At 40.6% G+C, this 22,287-nt stretch overlaps 1 protein-coding gene across 7 annotated transcripts in view; it reads right to left on the reverse strand.

The window, feature by feature from the left end:
• Positions 1-22,287, reverse strand: part of LOC108703035 (arf-GAP with GTPase, ANK repeat and PH domain-containing protein 1-like) — a 255,703-nt gene that overhangs the window by 128,344 nt on the left and 105,072 nt on the right. The window contains exon 1 of one of the 7 annotated variants that reach the window (XM_041578778.1): positions 13,457-14,990. The exons of 4 other annotated variants lie outside the window; for them this stretch is intronic. In XM_041578778.1, coding sequence (XP_041434712.1) covers positions 13,457-14,540 — 1,084 coding nt within the window. In that variant the 5' untranslated portion in view covers positions 14,541-14,990. Of the gene's footprint in view, positions 1-13,456; positions 14,991-22,287 lie in introns of those variants that run through there. 2 more of the 7 variants (XM_041578779.1, XM_041578780.1) reach the window with 2 other exon arrangements.

Genomic DNA, 22,287 nt, shown 5'->3' on the forward strand with positions numbered 1-22,287 from the left:
TGAATGATTCAGTCACTCCTCTAAAAAGCAAAAAAAGGTCATGTAATCTACTGGGCCAGAGCCAGCAAACTGTCTGCAAAACCACTAGCAATCACTGAAATTATAGGAGAGGAAAAAATGTGTAAAAAGCACTTTTTTCTCCTCTAATTTTTAACAGATGTGCCTGAATAGAAAGAGAAGTAATAACAAGTAAAAAGAACAATAAAACTGTAGCCTCCCAGAGCAATAGTTTTTTTGGGATTTTTGGAGTCAGTGACCCTCATTTTAAAGTCGGAAAGAGAGAGAAGAGGAAGTCAAATATTTAAAAAGAAAAAATTCAAGACCAGCTGAAAAGTGGCTGAGAGCAGGACATTCTATGACATACATACAGTTAAATGTAAACGAGTAAAAGTACTTCTTCTATTCAAGAAAAATGACTTGTCTTTTGGCCATAATGGAAGCTTATTAAAGGTGGAAGGTCATTAAAAACTCATTCCTTTTAGAGTTTTTACAAATTGGAAATAAACCTCTTCTAAGGTACAAGTCAGTATTATTTTACATATAGGTCTCTTGTCTATTTGTGGCTTTGTCCAAGGCATTTTGGCATTTTTTTTTTTTTAAGGCTTCTAAATTTCAGGATGGGGCCAGGAAAGGGTTGGGAATTTCCTTTATATGCAGTATAAGTTAGAGAGTGGTATTCTGCTGACAGAACATAAAATAAAAGTATAACAAGGTGTTTTTAGATTAAATCCAGACAAGAAAGGGAAAAACTGGCAAAGAGAGGTCTGGCAAGGTGTGCCTAGTAACAGATTGGTTCAAATTCTGCTTCAAATTGGATTACTATACAATAATTATTTAGCTGACAAGCAAACTTTTTTTAATAGGAAACAGGGCCAGACAAAAAAAAATATTTTCTGAAATAGACGAGTGGCATAAATGAATTAATGAGCAGAATTCTGCACTGAAATCCCTTTCTCAAAAGAACAAACTGATTTTTTTATATATTTAATTTTAAAGCAGCTCCCTAACACAAGATAACACCTGCCTGGTAGATCTAACAGCACTCAATAGTAAAACCCAGGTCCCACTGCGACACATCCAGTTACATTGAGTAGGAGAAACAACAGCCTGCCAGAAAGCAGTTCCATCCTAAAGTGCTGGATCTTTCTGAAAGCACATGACCGGGCAAAATGACCTGAGATGGCTGCCTACCAACCAAGTTTACAACCAAACAAATACATTTGCTGGTTCAGGAATTAAATTTTATATTGTAGAGTGAATTATTAGCAGTGTAAACAGTGTAATTTAGAAATAAAAATTACATCATAAAAGTCCTGACAGAATCCCTTTAATTCTGCCTGTGCATGGCCACCTTTACAAAACAGAAAAATGTAGCAGCATGTAAGATGGAATAGCAGGTTCAATACTGCATTTCATGAGTTCACCTAAAATTGATGTAAGAACATCTGCCCTGAATTTGCCAATATTCAAAGTTTCAAAGAACTAGACTTGCAGTGCAATACAAAGAACAGAAATTGTGCATTATACAATGCAGGCAGACATATGCCCAAAACAGCCTACAGTATCTTACAACGTATATTACAAATCTATTTGGACATTCTACTACTTAGACAGTACAACTCCAACAAGCAATAAATCGTCTTTGTGGCACCAGACCACAATCCCACAGTCGCTTTGAATGGAAAATTTATGGGGCTCAATGACAGCCACTTTGTTGCTGTCACTTCAGACATGCTTACATTTACAAGTGATACATACTTTGGCACATATTTTATATACAGTGTTAGTATGTTACCATAAACAGAATGGACACACGAGGGCAGAGCCAAACACATTATTTAAAGAAACAAAGAATTTAAAATGGAAGAAGAAAATGCTGTTTATCCTAGTATTAACTGAATTAAACGGTAGCAAATACCCTACATTTTCTGCAGTGCTGTTGTACCAGCCTGGATTTGCAGTAACCCAGTTAGAGAAGAGCCTCAGATATGGCCCAACAAATTCCTGTGTCTTCATGGAGGCTTTGTACAGCTGGGAAGATCCATAGCAAGGAGCAACATAGACCATCATGGAGGATGCCCACCAGTGCAGCCCTCCAAAAGCAATTTTCGATGCAAATTAGCCCCAACAAGAACCGCCGGCGGGCTCCGAGGGGGTGCAGGCCCTGATGCAGTCACACCCCGGGTAGTTCCACCACTGATGCTTACTAACAACCTACAGCAGTCCAAAGCTAGAACACTCTGTACCACCAACACCAGAGATCAAGAACAAATATATGGAGCTACATGGGAACTTAGCATCCAAATGATATTAGATAGCCGCTGGCAAAAGACTGCTCTTCTTCTAAGCTTGTAAGTAAATGAAGAATTTTTGGACTCAAATACTGAATCATCCGGATGCATTTGTAAATTCATCTGAATTTTACAATGAGTTCTGTTTTTGCATCCTTAGACAGAAAAGGAAGGTCGCCAAAAAAACCACCAAAAAAAAAAAATGAAGGTGTTTAAAATGAATGACAATACAATGTACTGTTGCAATGCGCAGGTAAAACGGATCGGTTTGCATTTGAAACACAACTATAGTTTATATAAACAGGCTGCTGTGTAGCCATGGGGGCAGCCATTGAAGCACAGGATACACAGTAGATAACATAAGTCCTGAAGAATTCCATTGCAAACTACAGAGCTTATCTGTTATCTGCTGTGTGTCCTGTACCTTTTCTCCTTTTTTCCCAGCTTCAATGGCTGCCCCCAAGACTACACAGCAGCTTGTTTATAAAACCTATAGTAGTGATTCTGAAGCAAACACGAGTTATACAAGTGCAGAGCACTACTATATTATATTTATATAACATTTTAATTTTTTGGCGTTACTGTTCCTTTAAGGTCAAAATTCTATGGATGATATTGTTACTTTCAGTGTATTTGTATTTCCAACCAGGACTAGAAAACGACTCCATGTATCCATCACTAATTAAGCAGCATTTTTAGATTTCCAGTTTTATTTCACTGATGTACACATATACACATGCTGCAGAGCAACTGCAGGCACCGCTGTAAATGAAAAGAATAATATCTTGCTTGGCACACTTACAATTCTATGCAGCAGTGTGTACATTATACAGAAAGTTCCTTATTTAAAAAAAAAAAAATATTTACAGAAGCAAGTCACTAAAATTTAACAGATACTCAATCCAAAACTCTATCCATGATCCTGCCACCTTGCCTGTCTTTTACTCTCTTTCATTCGGGTCCCGCCCCCCATATGGCCTCATTAGTACCCTGCTCTTGTAGACCCCCTTAAAAAACCTCCCAGACAACCCATCTCTCATCCTCCTTTTTTGTGCTCCCAGAGCTCCCTCTCTAACAAACGTAGTATCATTGCTGGGAGAAAAAGCTCAACAAATTATTTCAGAAATGTCAGTACTGAGTAATTCTAACAGGGTCTCTTTTTGCGCCACATATTGCATCATAAATTCCTGCATCCCCCCAGGCACCATAATTCTGCTTTCTGTGTTTAACTGCTCCCATACTAAAGGGTCATACACAGCAGCATGAGCAGTTTTTACATATGGCAGCCATCTCAGGCACCCAATGGGTTAAGTGGCCACACATGGTTTTGTCCAAGTCACTTAGCATGTAATTAGAGGGGTAGATGTGAGCAAGTCCCTCTGAGTGAGACTTGTGCAAGCTACTGCCCCACATGGTACAGCATAGCACAAAGATCATGTGGAGGCTGGTACTGCCAGGGCTGGACCAGTGCTCTGCTTAGAAAAACTGCATGCTCAAGTAGTATCTGCCATGTTTATGTAGAAAGAAAACAACAAAGCTGACTTCATCCAATCAGCTGCTACACAGAGCTAACGGGTTACATGCACATACAGTATGTCAGCATACTTTCGCTACTGAAACTTGCAAATGGTCTTTTCTGTGATTTAAATATATACATTTTCGCTCTGTGGTTTAAGACATGAACTGAAAAAGTATACACAATGCGCCAGTGGCACAAGCACCTCACGGATCTGCTGCTTTTGGCAGTTGTTTTGGTGCACAACTACTGGGCCTGGACACACAGAATGTCCCAACGTCCCTTGTATCCTACAAACACTCAAAGTAGTTGATAAGTAGCGCCACAAAGAGCAGACCACTGTTTATAAAGGGGATCCACAGCCAAGAAACTGAAAATAAATTGTAAATCTTAGCATTTTTTTCAGTTAACATACATTTAAAGTCTTTATTGTTTTTTTAAAATCATTTGGAAATGTAATTGCTATGGAAAAGCCCTTTCTGTCTTGTGGATTATATTCTCTGCACTACTGGCTGTGATTCCTAAAACAGAAATGGATAACAAATGCTATCAACAACAAGTACATTTAAGAACTATGAAACTTGTAATTAAAGTATCCAGCCTAGAACAGAGGTTAATCATCAGCTCATTCTGTAAAGACCTTAAGAATTATTAGTGGTTTCATTTATCCCTTTATAGCACCCTCTGGAAATCACTAAATTTCGGTTCTCCTTGGACCGTCTCCTGACGACAGTTCAAGGAGAACCGAAACAAGTCGATTTGGTGGACTATATAAAGTTCCAATAAATTCACTTTTTATTATGCCTGTGAGAGCTTGCAGCACTTTTAACTATTTCATTTTATTGGGAAGCACCTGGGAATCATTTGGAATGTGGTGGTGAGTGCTAGTATTTATGATTTGTATATATATATATATATATATATATATATATATATATATATATATATACATATATAAATATATATATATATATATATATATATATAGATATAGATATAGATATAGATATAGATATAGATATATAAAACAAGGGAAAGTTGTGCTCACCACTAATTTTTAAAAACCATTAGGCGGAGTTGCACTCAACCCATTATCAATATATTTAGGACATGGAGACATTTTGTGCCTTAAGCTTCTAAAAATGCCTTACCCTTAAAACAAAACAGGGATTGTTCGTCCATATATCGCAATATATTTAAGCTGGCAATAAGCTTGTTTGTTATAGTTATACAGGAGCAGTGACCAGCTCTATGTTGTTGCCCCCACCCTTCCCAACTATAGTCAGGTGATCCCACTGGTGTCTAATAAAAGGGCAGCCAAGTTTGGGAGTTTTACTTTGAAAGCAGCAAGTAAGTTGCAGGTAAAACTTAGTCCCTTTGTAAAATGTATAATGAAGCAATAGAATTCTTAATGAATCAGATGAAAATTGAGCATAGGACTGGCCAGATATGGGATGACTTTGACGTAGTTGGCCAGCTTAAATATATTGCAATATATGGACAAACAATCCCTGTTTTGATTAAAGGGTAAGGCATTTTTCAGTAGCCGTATGCACAAAATGTCTCTGTCTTAAATATATTGATAATGGGTTGACGACGGCTCCGTGTGAGCCGAAACGCGTTGATGCACCATGCACGAATAAATATATTTTGATATACAGCTGATGGTCATGGCCGTGACTATTGTGTATATATATATATATGTAATAAAAAGAAATGTCAGATGGAGAGATGCAGCCACATTTAATTAACTTACACTGGATGCAGCCAAACTTCTAGCTGTAGCTAATATTTCATGTTTTGGGTGTCTCGAAAAGGTTAACAAGAACCTTATTGGGGGTCCTTAAGCTATGAATAGGCATGGCACTATGGTCTCCTTTAATTTAGCAAACATTAAATATACAACAGTAATCAAAACATAATATATTATAAATTAATCTTAAAACCATACTTTGGGCCAGAAAATTGGTTTCTGGACTTAATCTGGGTTCCATTCCAGTCGTAAAAAGGATAACAGCCCTGCCGTCACCCAAGTGCCAGCATTGGTTAGGCAACATGGTTTTTCCATAAGGTTTTATGTAATCTGGATGTAGGCTCTATGGTTCAGGCACGTTAGTAGAAATATGGGACTGGTTATCCAGAATGCTCGGATAAAGGGAAAAAAACAATAAAACCAAATGTAAGAGTAACCAGAGCCAATTTTACTGCAATAAAACCAATTCATTAACTTTTCATGAAATTTGCATTTTGTGTGAAAACCAGATAAAATTAAACAGAGGAACTCTATGGAAAAAATGATGCATAACAAGGAGCTCTTAAACAAACTAAGATTTGTTTGCAAATTGCAATGCAAATTTTCTGGCATAATCTTCAGCCTAGCAGACAACACATAGGGCTTGCTTCCAGTCAATAAATACAGGGCCATATGCATAAAAGTTAAGGCAGAGAAATTCTAATGCTACAACTCCATATTACTAATGTCATTCAACTATTCATCTGTTGACTATGAAATTTGTTTCTTTTCCGTGTAGGGGCCAATCCCATGCAAGCAATTTACTGCAAATCCAGATCCTCCAGTCAAAAAAAATACAGTACCAATAGATTAACATTCTCTTGATGAATTTGAGAGTGTGTGTGCATTTCTGTCACAGGGAAATTAGAGTGCAAGCTCCACTGGACAAGTACTGATGCAAATGTTGAACGTTCTGTAAAACACTATCTAATAATTCAGGGCTGACGCTGGCCAATACCAAAGGTGGGAAGGATCCTTGCTGGATCAGTGCGTAGTGTATGGAGCCTCTGTCACACATGCAACATATATTTATCAGTATTCTCTGTATAAACAGTCTGTTAGGTTTCACAGACTGTGAGGGCAGAGGAAGGACAGTTGTCCTGTCTTACTACCAAAAACAATAAGGTCTGAACATTCAAAATGGATGTTATATAGTGAGAGAGATCCTAAGCCTATACAGCTCAGGGCTGCAAGTGACCTTAATTCCAGTGCCCCAAAAGCAGCACATCTGGATACAAACAAAGTGCTAACACCCGCCCAATCTGGACTTTATCCCCAACGCCCCCAGGATCAGCCCCATCTCTCAGCAAATACAACTTCAAACCAGAGCATGCCAACAGAGGTCAAAGTGGCTAATCTCTCTAAATTTCAATCACTCAAGCGGCAGCCTTTTAACCTCTCGAGTACCATGCAAGTACGCAAAGCTCTATAAACAATATCTACAGTCTCCAAGAAAGCACAGCAGGATGGTGCTGCAGCATTTTTCAGTATTAAACCCTGCCTAACAAAGTACATATTTCATACGTTGTGGAATTTGCTCAAGACAGACATTTGGGGCCTGGACTTGACAGCTTATAAATTAAATCATAGCGAGCAGAAATAAAAAGCAAGATATTACATGCTTCTGTTAGTTTAACAAGAGCAGAAATATTACTTGCCTTTATTCTTTTTATAACCAAACCAAAACCTCCTCAGCACCAAAGGAATATATTCATGGCTATTGATTGCAAAAAGCGGTGCACAATAAAAGGTGCAGTTATAAAGCTCCTCGAATTAACGCCATGCACACATTTTAAATGCCCCAAAGTCTGCAGGTTTGGTGCAGAAGCGGGAGTTAATAACAAGAACAATATGTGCTCAAATATGTCACTGCACTTGAATCAAAAAGAATGATTTTAGGTTAATTTGTTTAAACTTAGATTTGCTCTAAGTGCTATAAAAGTTCAGCCTGCAGCTGCTTCTAGTATAACAAAAGTATTGTTACATAGTGTATATAGCGAACATACATAAAAGTGTGACACTGCTCGTAAACAGCTAGTGAGCGTTCTCCAGTCATGTTGTGACATAGTTGTGATAGGTCTATGGAAGGGCACGCACTTAGCCCATGCTGAACAAACACCAACAAACTTTACAGCTGAGATTGCAGCCATCCGCTCACCATCTGTTGCACAACAACTTCCACAAATGCACAAATGACTGCAATGTTGAAGAAATAAGACGTTCCTCCTTTGAATATAAGCACATACCACTCTTAATTCACACATGTACATAAAGGTTTCCACATTTCAGATTTATGCTGTTACCCAGAAAGCTTTAAAAATATATTTTCTTGGACACTTAACTTCCATTGGATGCTCAAGCACAACTTTAACTTGTATGTTTGTGCACGTGTGTAACCATAAAGCCTTTATGTTTAAGTGTTCCTTAAATTCCCGAGACGGACTGTGCAAACAGCTTCACCTAGATAGCAATATCTCATGGGCAGGGCACTTTGGCGATTGATTTATATTTGTTGTATAGATCATTCATTTTGTGTAAGACAATTTCAGTGATTGCACCGGGTGTGCACAGTGGGGCAAAAAGAGGCACTTAGAAAAGTAGCATGCAAAGTGCAGTAAAAGGGAGGAATACAGGATATACATAGTGGTGCCCCCAGAGTGGGGAGACAGATGAATAGTCTGGATCTACAGGCAGACAGGAAGGAGATGCAGAAATGTGAGAACACAGGGGGACATAGTCATAGAATAGTACCCACAGTAAGGCAAAAGGAAGGAGTGCATTCTGGGCCAAAAGGGAAGATCAATATGGAAAAGGTAACAGAGGGGAATATTTAAGCTGGCCATAGATGCAAAGATCCGATCGTACGAATCATCGTTAGATCTGACTTTCCCATCTCCCGACCCGCCACTAACCATTCAGATCAAAGTCTTACCAGTCAGATTAGTTAAAGAACAGATGAGCAATGTTCTGCCCCTGACTGCAATCGTACGATATCTATGTCCAACCAAAGCTAGTGACAGTCTCCCACTGAAAATCGTACGATCGGCAATACACGCAGAGATATTATCGGCAGCCGACAGAAATTTTCTAACCTGTCCGATCGACCAAACGACCGATCTCCGCCGGACGAAAAATGTCGGGACTCTCCACACACGGTTCGAAAATCTTACGAATCCTCGATTCGTACGATCAGATCTTTGCGTCTATGGCCAGCTTTAGACTGGCATGTACAGAAAGATAAAAGGCTGAATGCACAGTTGTATAGAAGGACCTTGGGGATATGGAGCAAAACACAAAAAGGTGTTAAGGAGTTTAACAGTAAAGCCACACAGGGGACTGCTGAGTATTTTAGCAGCTGCGACTTTTTCTGGTTGGCAAAACTGCAGCCCACGATTGCCTCATATGTAATGCTGCAAACATTGAGCTTTTGCTATTCACATAGCTTTCAAGTCATCAGCGGGAAGAAACCTGTGTAATGAGAGCAAAACACTCATCAGTTGCTCATGTGGCAGTTTAAATAAATTTAGGTGGGAGAGCATTTTGCTTGAAGGTGAGGTAAAAAGTGACTGTGAGCTGTAGAGACATAGGAGGAGAGTTATTACAGGTTCCTTCTTGCACTAAACCATGATAGGCTTATGTTGTGTTCTGATAGCATTCCTTAAAAACATTTTAACCACTTAAAAACGATGTCAGTGGCTTAATTAGGATTTTGTTTTCCAAGAGTCCGTGGAAGGAGCTACAGGACCCAGCAAATGTTTGCTTAAGTGTCGGATCATGCATTGTTGATGCGATGTCGGATGCAGACACAGAGTGCAGCGTCTACATCAGACAGTCGTGTCGCATCAACGCTGCGATACGATCCGACAATTGAATTACTTACCTTATTTCCCTCGCATCCAACACAACGCCTGCGATTGTGTGCAGCGTGTCGGATCGCAGCAAAATTAGTCGTGTAGTCCTGCACTAACTCACAAAGGCCTACACAAGCTGCCTGCATCACTCAGACTCCCATGATAATATCAGCAATCAAATGTGGTTTTGATTTCATCTTCCTGAGAAGATCAGGGTTACATGGACAATGCATTCTTGCTCCACCACTAGTTATCAGAAAAGAGAGGCAAACAAACCACATATTGGCCCTCATGTAAACATAGAGTTTGGTACCAGCTGCACATAACCTCTTTAACTACAGTATCTCTCTACTGTGCCAGGCAAGTGAACTGTATGCAGCAAACCCACTTTGGCAATAAGACTGGCACTTCAGAGCATGATATCACTGAAAAGCAGTAAATTCATAGAGATGAGCATTGATTCCACAGAGTATCTAGTTCCCCTTTTCATTGATTACACAACAGGTTAACAGGCTAATTAAAGTACCAACAGTTGATCAATTTCCTGCCAAACAGAAGCAATGCCTTTATAATATGTGTCACCCAGCCTGGGGAGTGCCACCAGTCTAATAAGTGTATCACAGATCAATATGAGAATATTTGCCATTGATCAGTAAAATATCCAGACTGCACACAAGTTAAACTGTGTTTTATGTATTTTTCTTGCCTTTCATCATCAGGTATTGCCACAACAAAATACCCTAGCGAAATCGACTTGAGGTACAGGTGTGATCCGTTATCCGCAAACCCATTATCCAGAAAGTTCCAAGTTACGGAAAGGCTGTCTCGCATAGACCATTTTATCCAAATAATTCAAATTTTTAAAATTGATTTTCCTTTTCTCTGTAATAATAAAACAGCTCCATGTACTTGATCACAACTAAGATATAATTAATCCTTATTGGACGCAAAACCAGCCAACTGGGTTTATTTAATATTTACATGATTTTCTAGTAGACTTAAGGTATGAAGATCCAAACTATGGAAAGATTTGTTAACCAAAAAAACCCAGGTCCCAAGCATTCTGGATAAAAGGTCCAATACCTGTACTACAAAACAATGATGGAGGCAAAATGGGGCAGACTGCCTGCTCACAAGGAGGGCTAGGTTTCTTAGACGACAGACTAATATCACACAAACAATATGCAAAAGAAAGAACCAAGACTGTTAAAAAATGCCTAAGGGTAAATGTCGCCTTCCATTGCTCTCAGCTGTCCAGCTAAATGGGGTAATTACAGCGATTAGCTCACCTTTGTACCTTCTGGAGCCACAGCACATGGCCAGGATGTAAGGGTAAGGCCACAATGGGCGTTTTAGGGAGATTTGGTCACCTGGCGAATAATCGCCTCGTCTTTGTGGCGACCAATCTCACAAACGCCTTCCCTCACTCTGCGCCGGCTAAAATGAAAAAACGCCAGCGCTAATCACACGCAGCGGTTCTTTTTCCAAAGTCGCCTTACGAGGAATCTTTGGTTCAGTAATAAGGACTTACTTTAGGGTTACTTTACTTTTACCAAATACATTAAGGTGGCAATGACATCTAAATAATAGAGGAATCATGTGTATGTCATCCAGTCTAAAGACCCGTTATAGTCAATACACTAAATCCTGGGCATTACAAGGTTCTGAAAGGTTGCTCTAATTCTTGCCCTATGGCTCAGAACTCATAACAGGTCCTTATACAGTTTATGGTGGATCCCCTCATGAATATAGTTCTTCTACAACAGAAAATAGCCATTAGACAAGGTATCTAAAAGGTCAAAGAGGGGGCATACATACACACTAAATTTCAACTTAACAGTGGAACATAATGCTTCGAAAATGGATTATTCAAAGCTCTTCTGCATGACATTTTTGAACCAAATCAAGGGCATATTCTGTATGTTAATGTGTCAAATGTAACATTTTGGCCCACATTCCATTCCCTATGATGACACTATGAGAAGCAAAAAGCGTTTTTTTTTTAAAAAAAAAAAATCACTAAGGAGTCCACATTCTCTGCTTATCAGTTGGGAGGTTGCACTGTGTCCAGAGAATAAACATTTCTTTGCTTTTCTAACTTTCAAAGTGTTTAGTAGAAATCCCACACTCATCCAACATTCCATGTATTACTCCAGTGCCCGTGAAGCTATGGTAATCACACTCAGAAGTCTCTCAGACTCGACACAGTTCTTCTAGGAGCTTTATTCTTCATCGCCCCTGCAGCTGAACCCTATTGCAGCATTTCTCTATTGCAGTCAACTATGAAACAATAAATGCACAAATGCTTTTAATTATGGCCCATGCTTCCTGGACCATATGGCTCAGCTCTAAATAGCATCTTAAAACCTCAATCACAACAAAGCCTTCATTTTGAGAAGTTTATGCTTATTACAGAATCCGGTACCGGTATGTAACTACCCCTTTATAGGCCCTTTCTATTTTTTTTAAAGACCCTTTTGGCTTCTATGGCTGTAAACACAAACGCAAATACAGAGAACGGATGTCTCCCCTGCGAGATGGCTATTGCTTGTATCTGAACATTGAATAAGTGTGACAGGTATCAAAGTACAATCCTGCAGCCCGTACACGTGTGTTACAGTGTAGCAAAAGTGACCCAGTGACCCAAATTACAACAAAAAATATCCTTTTACCCTCAGGGTTTAATGGGAATGGGAGCACATACTGCATTTAGTTTATCACTCTGCATTAGAAAATTCCACAAAAAGGATTGTAGATTATGCACGCTCTGAGTAAATGATATAACATTTTAGGCAATCGACTAAACAAGTTCTTTTTTTAGTAACCAATGGCTTCTGAGATGTAGCCAGCTCACAACTAAAAGCTAAACTATTAGAAAATCTGAATATCAATCATGGGCCCTCCTGCACTACAAACATACTAAGAGATATATGTCTGCGTATTATATGAAAGCACAGGACATAAAGTATTCGGACCAAGTTACATATTACTAAAACCAACATGTCACGTGGTTGCAGAATACCAAGCAAGCTACTATTACATGCACCAGAATTGTAATATACATGCTAAAATTCTATTAGCGCATATGCATTTTCTTCATAGATATACCACTACTGTTCATTGATACCAGTAATGCACAGATTCGTAACCTATGGGTCAGAACCAAAATATGGGCCCCATGCTGTTTAGAACAAGTCTCCCTGGAGCTTGTTAATAATCTAAGGTTGCATCATTTAATAGAGGATAGTTACTAAAACAAGCTGCATAATGAAAGCAATTTCTTGGTCACAAAGCGGATTTCAAACTTACGTCAAGTCCCAGGAGAGAAAGCGTAAGAAACATTGCTATACTGGAAAATATTACACCAACATCAAAGAATGTTCTATTACAACTAATACAACCATACGATGACAACCTCTACAAAACTCTTTAAAAGAGAAAGAAGCACTACGGGTGGTACCTTGGGATGAAAATTTAATTGTAAGAAACTTTGAAAGATACAGTAATTACACAAGTTATTTGTAAAAGCAATGCTGTTTCTGACTCTAGAACGAATGTAGCAGCAGAATTCAGGCTTCAAGGAAAGCCAAGATCTGCTACTTTGTTTCAGGAGTCAGAAGCAGAGAACAGATAAACAAATAAACTTTCAAATGCAATCGCATTTACAAATAAAACAATTTCTGTATAATTAACGTGTCTTCACGCCTTTCGAATTATTTTTTATGGGTGGGGTTTCCCTCTAAGTGAAAAAGCATACTACTAGAGCAACTAAATAATATGTTTTAATGACAGAACCTAATCAGCTACATTACTTGGTCCAGAAGAACAGCTTGTTATTTCCAGGTTTACAGAGGGAACCAGTCTACCTATCTGCACCATTGATTTGTGGGCGGAACTGATGATTTTATTACCAAATAAACATGATTGTAAAGCTTGAAGAGAAATATGCAGCTAAAATAGGAACCATGCTCCATTTCCAAACAAATGGTCAAAGAAAAAAAAGCACCTTTAAAGGGAGATCCATTAACACTCTCTGTGCTGGACTGAATGTTATCTGTTGCGGTTCTTTTTAAGCTGCTAAAGTATCCTCTAGATCTGGAATGAGCAGTCCTGGGTGAGTGGCCCCCGGGGTAAGCAAATGAAGCTGGAGAGCCGTCCTTCCTGGAGAAGATTCCACTGAAGAACCTGAGCAGTTTCCTCTCCTGGCCTTTCCTGTCCAACTCCAGCTGCTCAGATAGCTTGTGGAGGTCACTGTTATCCAGGGTCCTGTTCTTGCTCTTGCTCCTTTCCCATCTCTCAAGGTCTGTGAGGGGGTCACTTTTGTTCAACACTTCCCCCACATCCAGGGTATTCCTCTTTTCCAATGTGTTGGGATCAGTGGCAGACATGTGCATTTGCTCCCTGACTTCTGGCCGATGGTGAGTGAGACAGCTGGAGCTGCTATGGTGCTTGTCTCTGGTCAGGCTCCTAATCCTCAGCTCTCCATTCCAATGGCGAAAGCTGAAGCTTCTCCTCAGGAGACTGGGGTGTCTCTTCTCAGAAAGCCCCTCAGGCCCAGCTTTAGCCCAGTCCTCTGATATGACTGGTTTTAAAGGTGTTGAGGAAGAGATGCCCCTATCAGGGGACTTTGTGGTATTGTAATCCAAGGGCTTTGGGCAGGACTCTTCCTTAGGGACCACTTGAGGGCTCTTAAGACCATGGTTGGCCCTGGGAGCCCTTTCAATTGTATGGCAGCTTCCTGGTATCTCCACCACAGGGGAGACTCTGTCCTTAGCACAGCTGTCCCAGGGCTCTCCACATCCAGGTGACTGGTCCACAGGTGAAGCCCCAATCTTGCCCAGCTTCCCCCCAGACTTGCTCACTCTCAGCCTGCCCAGTTCCAGCTGCCCGGTACTGCGGCTCCTGAAATTCCTGAGGCCAGTCTGTATGGAGAAGCTATCCAGCTCCTCTCCCTCCTCCTCTGGACACCTCTCCAGCCGACCCTCCGCCAGCAGCTCCTTCTTCACCAGGGTCAGGGAGATGCGGTATACGGTCTTTCTCTGGGGGGTTCCTCGTTCCATTGGAGGCGGAGCGGGGTCAAGCAGGTACATGGTGGAAAAAAAATAGAACGCGCCCCCACGGTGTGAGCAGCAGGACGGGATGAGAGTCCTAGCCCCTCTCCCCGGCTCTCCCTTCCCTCCGCTGCCGGTTGCAGCCCACGAGCAGAGCCGGGGAGAGATTCGCCGACACAGGCATGGAGAGAGCGGGACAGCAGCGAGCAGAGCCCGCAGGAAACTGACACGGAGTGAGGGGCAGAGAGCCGGAGTCTGGAGAGGGAGGGGGAGGGAGGAGGAGCCTGGGAGGGAGAAAGAGAAAATCCAGTAATGGAGGCGCAGTCCACAGGAAAGGGATGAATGCAGGCTAGCTAGGGCAATGCGATTGCAAGCTCTTGGCGTACGCAGAGTTGACAATGTTTGCTCAGATATGATATACGGCGCTGCTGCACCACAGAAGCAATATCCAGCCCATGGCTCTCCCTCCCTCTCACTGCTGTGGATTAAAACGTATCATTCCTGTCACGGTTTTGTTTGTTTGTCCTGAAAATCCCAGCTTGCCTTGTGTTATGTGCACATGCCCAGTGCTGGGGAGAGTAGCAATATACACGAGTTCCCTAAAGCCTGAGGTAAATGATCTTAACCTGCCCAAATTCTTGAAAGTGAGAGGAGTCCTTTAACTGAAGGACGTGGTAGCACACAGCACTGAGTACACTATCTATACAGCACGTATCTGTTCTGCAAAGACTGGCAGCAATGGATAAGCTCTGGCCCAGCATTCTCCTTCCCTCCCAAACCTGTGCCATGATCTCCATTCCACTGACAACTGCTCCTGTCTGCCTCTTGCCCCACACTTTCATTCCTTGGCTCTGTGGGTAACACTTTAATCTGCAGCACTTTGCAATATGTCTCCATTACACGGTGCATGAAGTGTGTGGGGATGGCAGCCTGTCACAGAGCCTGGTATCTCAGCAGGGAACACTGGATATAATCCTTACACTGCAGGAAAAGCAATAAATGCAAAAGAGACACATTGAGGCAAAAGCAAACTGGTTTGCACAAAGCTGCCAATTATTGTTATTAAGTATCTGCAGGAGAAGCAAATCAGAATGATCAGAAACGATAAAGACTTGTTTACAGGACATATATGCATTTGCACCAGTGCAGTAACCATAGCAACCAATCATACATTTACTTTCATTTTGATAAGGCTACATGTATGGCAGGTTTAAAAGATTCTGAGGAATCATAGGGGCCTACCCTAGACACAATTTTCAGGTCCATAAGTTAAGATCATGGTTAAAATCAGAATAATATTTTTTGTTTATTATTCTTTATATTTATATTTATAGAACTGACATTTACGCAATGCTTTACTGTTCTTATTCACATATGGAATCACTTGGCTCATGTGCTTAGGCATGCTCAACCCAGCATCTTAAATACAGATTAAGTGCATGCAGTAAAGCCTGTACGAGCTCTAACAGGGTCTATATTTGTGTGTGTGCACATTAGCAAACATGCAAGTGCAAGACACAGAGCACTGTGTGTGTAGCAGCAGGCCTAAGAACCAAGCAGAGCTGCAGGAGTTAAATAATAAGTTAAGCTCCATATGCTATGAGCTGCCATTATAAATTAGCTGCCAATGTGCCCATTACAGCAGGACTGCACTTACAAACTGCACCTGAGCCCGGTCCTTGCCTTTCCTCTGCATTTCTAAACAGCTCGTCATGGGAACAGCCTTCTCCCAGTTCTCCCTCCATAGAGACAACATCAACCCAATAAACATGTCATGGAGAAGCGGCATTTTTTAGAGACCTTCCTATTTGATGAGCACTGTCCATTTTAAGTCAGCTTCCCATCCCCTCTAAAAAATATTTTATACTTAAATCTAAGATTATAGTATATTATTAAACCAACACTCCAGAATTGTATGAACCAGGCAGTTAACTGCTCTGTAGAGCAGGACAAACAAGCAATGAAACTTTGTTTAAACAGATTGATGAAGGAACGCATGGTTATGGATTCAGTGGTGCACAATGTCAAAGGTTGTGTGATGTCCTAATAATAAAGGTATGGGATCCCTTAACCGAAAAACCTGTTATTGAAAAAGCTCAGAATAATGGGAAGGCCATCTCCTATAGAGCCAATTATGCAAATAAGTCTAATTTCTAAAAATGATTCCCATTTCTCTGTAATAATTAAACAGTAGCTTGTATTTGATGGTGACTAAGATGGATGAATAAATATTGGTGGCAAAATGACTCACCAGGTTTTCTGCAGAACCCATTATTATTACTACCATATATTTAGTATTTATATTCTGCAGTGGTGTATAATAGAAGTGGGTACACATAGTATACAAAAATAGAGATTATACACAAAACTACAGACATAACCAATAACCACAATATAAAACAATGGGGTTGGTCCCTAAAAGCTTGTGCTTCAATTTCTGCAATAAAATTTGATAAAGGCAATTGTCAGAACAAGTTGGTGTGCTTCTTCCCCTACATATAACCTGGATGTTTATTTTGGAGTACATTATGCATGGGGGTTATGTGAACTGTGTAATTTAATCCACTACCTTGCAAAGGCCAATCATGGAGTAGCTTGAATTTACCTAATTTTTCATGAACAATAGGCAAAAAGTTTGTAGACCTACCCCACCAAACCTACAGAGAACATCTTTTATACAACAGGTTTTATTTCTACTCCTCCATGTCCAATAATGAGCCCTATGGATAAAGGTACAATGGCAAGTTTGCAGTAGGAAGCATTAGGAGTCACAAAGCTGCAAACTAAAAAGGTATAAGATCACACAAACTTACAATGCTGATTAAATGCAAGTTCACACTAGAAGAATCCACCCGTGACACCATTTGATGCTCACTTTCCCCAGCATGTCCAACAGCTCATGAGAACAGCAGCAAGCAGGTCTCAGCACAAACTTGATAAACAGGATTCTTGCATCTGATGCAGAAAGCTGCAGGGTTGACAGAGTTTTTTTATGGAGAGATTCAGGAACATTTAAACTCTGCCCCAGCCGGTCTGTTTAGTGCATCTATAAATTCTCTCATGTGTCACCCATCAATTTCCAACATGATATTTACATCAGCTACTACATTCCCTTTATAAAGGGGCCACCCTCATGCTACAAGCTGCTGTCAGGCCTACAACTACAAACACCTGGACTTTTTGTTACTAACAGGAAAACAAATAAACCCTCCCTCCAGAAAAAAAAACTGTTTTAGTGTATAAGAGGGAAAAAAAGTGGAACCCTGCTTCTGTGTACCCAAATTGTACATTTTCCCTTTATAAATTTTTTTGTGGTCCCCGGGAAGACGGAAAAGTGGATTTACACTGTAATTCCAAGCAATGTTCCAATATCCATTAAACATGTTTTTGAATGTAACTGCAAAGCAGTATTTTTTGTCCCTTTTGAAACAATGTAGCAGAAGCCAGGTCAGTTAATTAATCACTGAGGAAGGGCCATGCGGTCCCGAAACGTTTGATCCATTGTTAAGTGTCTGGAAGCACCTTGAATAAAAGTGGGAGCACCCCGTTGAAATCAAATACAGGTATTGGCAATACTTTCTTTTCTGAAATTAACTGGCGTGTGCCACATTGTTTCTGGCTCAGAACCAGTAGTGCAAATAGTCTTTCGCTGTGCAAAAATAGTACTTAGGTGGAGAATGCTTGAAATGGCAAAAGCTAATGCACTGGAGGGTGCCAAAACTTTCTCTTTGGCCTTGGCCCCAGAAAAAAATGAAATAGGCCGTGTACCTCCCTTTGACAATACCAGTCAGTTCAAATAAAGATGCCGGCACCGACACTAACAACTAGACAGCAGTTTAGGTATCAGCTTTGAGAAAAGGAGAATTATATAAAAAATGTCCAAAAAAAAAAATAAACAAACGTAAAACTGCTTAGACTACGAATATTTACAACATACTTGCAAAGGTCAACTTACACCTTTACAACTTTGGCAACTGTGTGTAGAGCAGTAATCAGGTCACCCAGATGCCATTTGTACAAAGCGAATTAGGCCAGGATTTCTCGGTGATGTTATGCAAACAAAATGCTGTTTGCTAACCTTTTGCTTCCATCATGGATTCCATGAATGCCTTGTCTGCACATAAACCAATGAGTGATGAGATGTTTTAGTAAAGGGATGGGCAGTGTTTTATATTTTACATAGGGTTAGGGGTAGGAAACTCACCTCTTATGATCTGTTAATATCATCTATTCTTTCAGAATCTGGAATTTTCTAACGTTAGAATTCAGAATGACCCTACTCTTATATTAAAAGTCCAATGATATTTTTTGCGGGACGTTGTTGGGTGCCATGGAATATCTATGCAGCCCTTCTGAACAGAAGAAGATGTGTGCTTGAAAATGTTAACTATTAAAATGGCAACTCAATACATTATTATGGCTCTTACATACATATATTTGTCTATATGGCTGCACTGTGACAGCTCACACAAACACATTTAATAATATTTACTATAAATAGTTATTGAGGCACAGCAAATGCACACAAACTTGCCCCATGCCATAAGGTTAATAATACACCAATTGCAACTACATAAATATAAAAATTCATGCAACTACTCAAAGCCCAGTGCCAAGCCTTATTTTGTTGAAGCACAGTTTCCCATATATATTTTTAGACCAAGTAACAGTCTTTCTTTTGAGTGCAAAATGGTGCAGGTTATAGAAGAATGTACAGTGGAGGCTGCTGACGACCCTTAGCATTTCAGGATTTGTAGAGACAAGGGACTGAGGTTCTGACTTTGTTCAGCAAAAGCGATAATAAGCCGACGTCTTGTTAAAGCCTCTAGAGGGAAGATAGCCAAGTGAGCGGGAGGGGACATGTTCTTTTGGGGCATAAAGGGATTTTGCTTAACTTCCTCTGGATTAACGTGAATTGAAATGGCACAACGGTAGAATGAACTTGTAATTTCAATGCCGTTTTGGCTCTTAGGTTAAACAGACCCAGCTGTCCAGGAAATGCCATTGTAATGAACACATTATTGAACACGGAGGAATCAATCGGAGCTGTTCTCTAAAGGCTTCCTATATCGCTGCACACGAGCCAATCACCAAAACAAAAATACTTCACAGAAAACAAAGTGTATCCATCAGTCATTTGTACTTGGGCAGGGGAAGCAGTGTGCAGCAGAAAGGAGAAGGAAGTTACTGTTCCACCAGCTGTAGGACCACAGAATGTTCCAGTAATATTACTGCCCTCAAGCAAGGGGCACATGTTGTTTCATTAATGTCATAGTTACAATGTACAATATCACAGTAATCACAAAGTTATAGTAATTCCTGATGATTGCAACACTGCTGAAAATATTCAGCCACTGTACAGTTGTACCAACCTCAAAATAAAAACATGCCAAAATTACATATAAGGGGCAAAGGGAAAAAAATGAGGGCAGTCAGGCTAAGTCTTGGTTATAAAATGGAAGAACACTTTGGGCTGGTTTGGGCACAGGTTGAGAACAGTGGGTTGAGCCTCAACCCACTGTTCTGAAACCTTTGCTATATATGTGAGCAAAAAAAATGGATGCCAGGCTTCATGGGTTGATGGGCACAGACTTTAACTGCAAGCCTCCCGGGCAGCCCTTGGTCTAAAGTTGTTTAACTCATAGCCCAGAGGAGTACAGCTCCTGGCAAAAAATAAAGTCATCTCCAGCAGTGTCAGACTTATGTTACAGTGTACCTTTCAGTGAACATTCAATTTAACTAATATTGGGTCTACTCACTGCTTTTATTACCTGTCTGAGGGTGTAACCCAATGAAAGAAAATGAAAGGATTACCTGTATACTTGCTAAGGTAATTTGGAATTCTAACATTATCATTAAATGCCACCTTCTTCCCCAGCAAACAGTTCCCACAGCAGTCAGGTACCAACCAACCTATTAACCAGAAGATGCAGAAGTGATTTAAATGTAGGGCAAGCATGGGGTTGTGTAAGACTTCAGTTCAGCAACACCAACCTAGCTAAAGCCTGGAAGTCACTGCTGTACACCTTGCCAACTCCTGGTCTTGTCTATCCCCACAGCTTGCTTTTTAACCCCATCTACTTTTAGATTGTAAGCTCTTTTGGACAAGGTCCACTTTAGCTCTAGTATCAGTTATTGATAGTAGCTGTATGTTCAGTGTATACACCCCATGCATTGTACAGCACTGTGGAATATGTTGGCACTTAATATTTGTTGATGATAATAATAATAATAGGTTATATGTGCAGAAATACCTCTTTGTATCTCTGTTCTTATTATGTCCTGTGATAATTGGTAATAATAGTGCTGTAACATGAGCTATGTTCAAATACTCAGCAATAACCAGTCTGGAAACAGCTTATTTAATGCAGGACCAATAATGACAATGTTTAGGACATGTTGTGATGTCTGGAACTCGAGCAGAGGGTGGGGTTTAGAACATAACAAATGTCTAATAACAGGAGCAACATCAAGACTGCATTTGGCCTGACACACTGATGTCCACCTTGCAACAAGAAATTCATGCTTTCCAGGCATCTTACTAAGGCTAGGGCCACATGGGGTTGAAATCAGCCTGCTGATATCCGCAGACAATTTTAGCCCTTACCACTGCCAGCAGCTTCCCTCTTCTGTTTGTGTCTGGAACCATTGTGTCAGCTCTGGGGTGACCATGCTTGGCAGATTTTGGTGAAAAAGAAACTGAGACTTTGCATTTTGCTCCAAAGTTGATTGTGTTCGCACTGGAGCTGACACAATGGTTCTGGATCCAAAAGAAGGAGGTGGCTACTGCCAGTGGTAGAGGCTGAAATCGGCTTGCAGTGTGACACTAGCCTTAGACAGCTACCATGGTACCACTGAGGTGCCCTTTTCCAAACCTTACCAAAGATGTGGATACAGGGACAGTTAAACATGTTGCCAACATCTTTTGCTCAGCATAAATGTAAAGTTTTTGTGCAGTGTGTTTACATTTTGATAAGAAGTTCTCACACTAGAGGTTTAAAAAAAGATCGCCGCGTGTGTTTTTACGCTGGCGATTTTTCGCGATTCCCCATAGACGCCAGCGCAAAAGTTTCCCCAGCGATTGCGGCTTAAAAGTCGCGGCGAAAAGTCGCCGCGAGTCAAATCGCGGCGCTATCGCCTAGTGTGGCCTTAGCCTTAGGTGCATTTTGTCCTTCACTGCAATCCAGCAGAAAAAACGACAGACAACACACCCTATTCTCCATTTATCAACACTAGTGATATGAAAGTGCTCCGTGTGACACATGGAGCAGTTACACTAATTGTGATTAGTTGTTGTTTGGACGCAGAAGTAAGCCTCTCATCTGATTCCAGTTCAGGATGGTACTATGGACACTCAGTGCCCCAGCCACTGTGGAGCTACATTTCCTATCACATACTGGAGGGTCCAACACATACTGGAGGATCAATGCCATAAGGAACTTGCCTGCATTCTAGAATGACTTGCTTAGCTTTTCCAACGTTAGAAAACTCCAACTCCAATCAAATAATAATACACCTCATTCCACTCAGCAAGCCCGGATAACCCTAAGTTGGTAACTTATGTGGGTTTCATTGGGGATACTGTGGGGGCATGTGTTTTTACCTGCCTGGAGAAGAGTCGGGTAAGCAGTCAGGACTCTTACGGAGAATTAAACCACACACAACTAAACAATTCAGTTGTTTTTTTGAAAGTGCTTATGTCATTTACCACAAGATCTCCATCCTTCCTTTCCAGTGATGAGGTGGACCATAATAAGCATGTACTCATCCAAAACTAACCCTACCT

The sequence above is a fragment of the Xenopus laevis genome, chromosome 9_10S, assembly GCF_017654675.1.
Source record: "Xenopus laevis strain J_2021 chromosome 9_10S, Xenopus_laevis_v10.1, whole genome shotgun sequence".
NCBI classification, from domain to species: Eukaryota; Metazoa; Chordata; class Amphibia; order Anura; family Pipidae; genus Xenopus; species Xenopus laevis.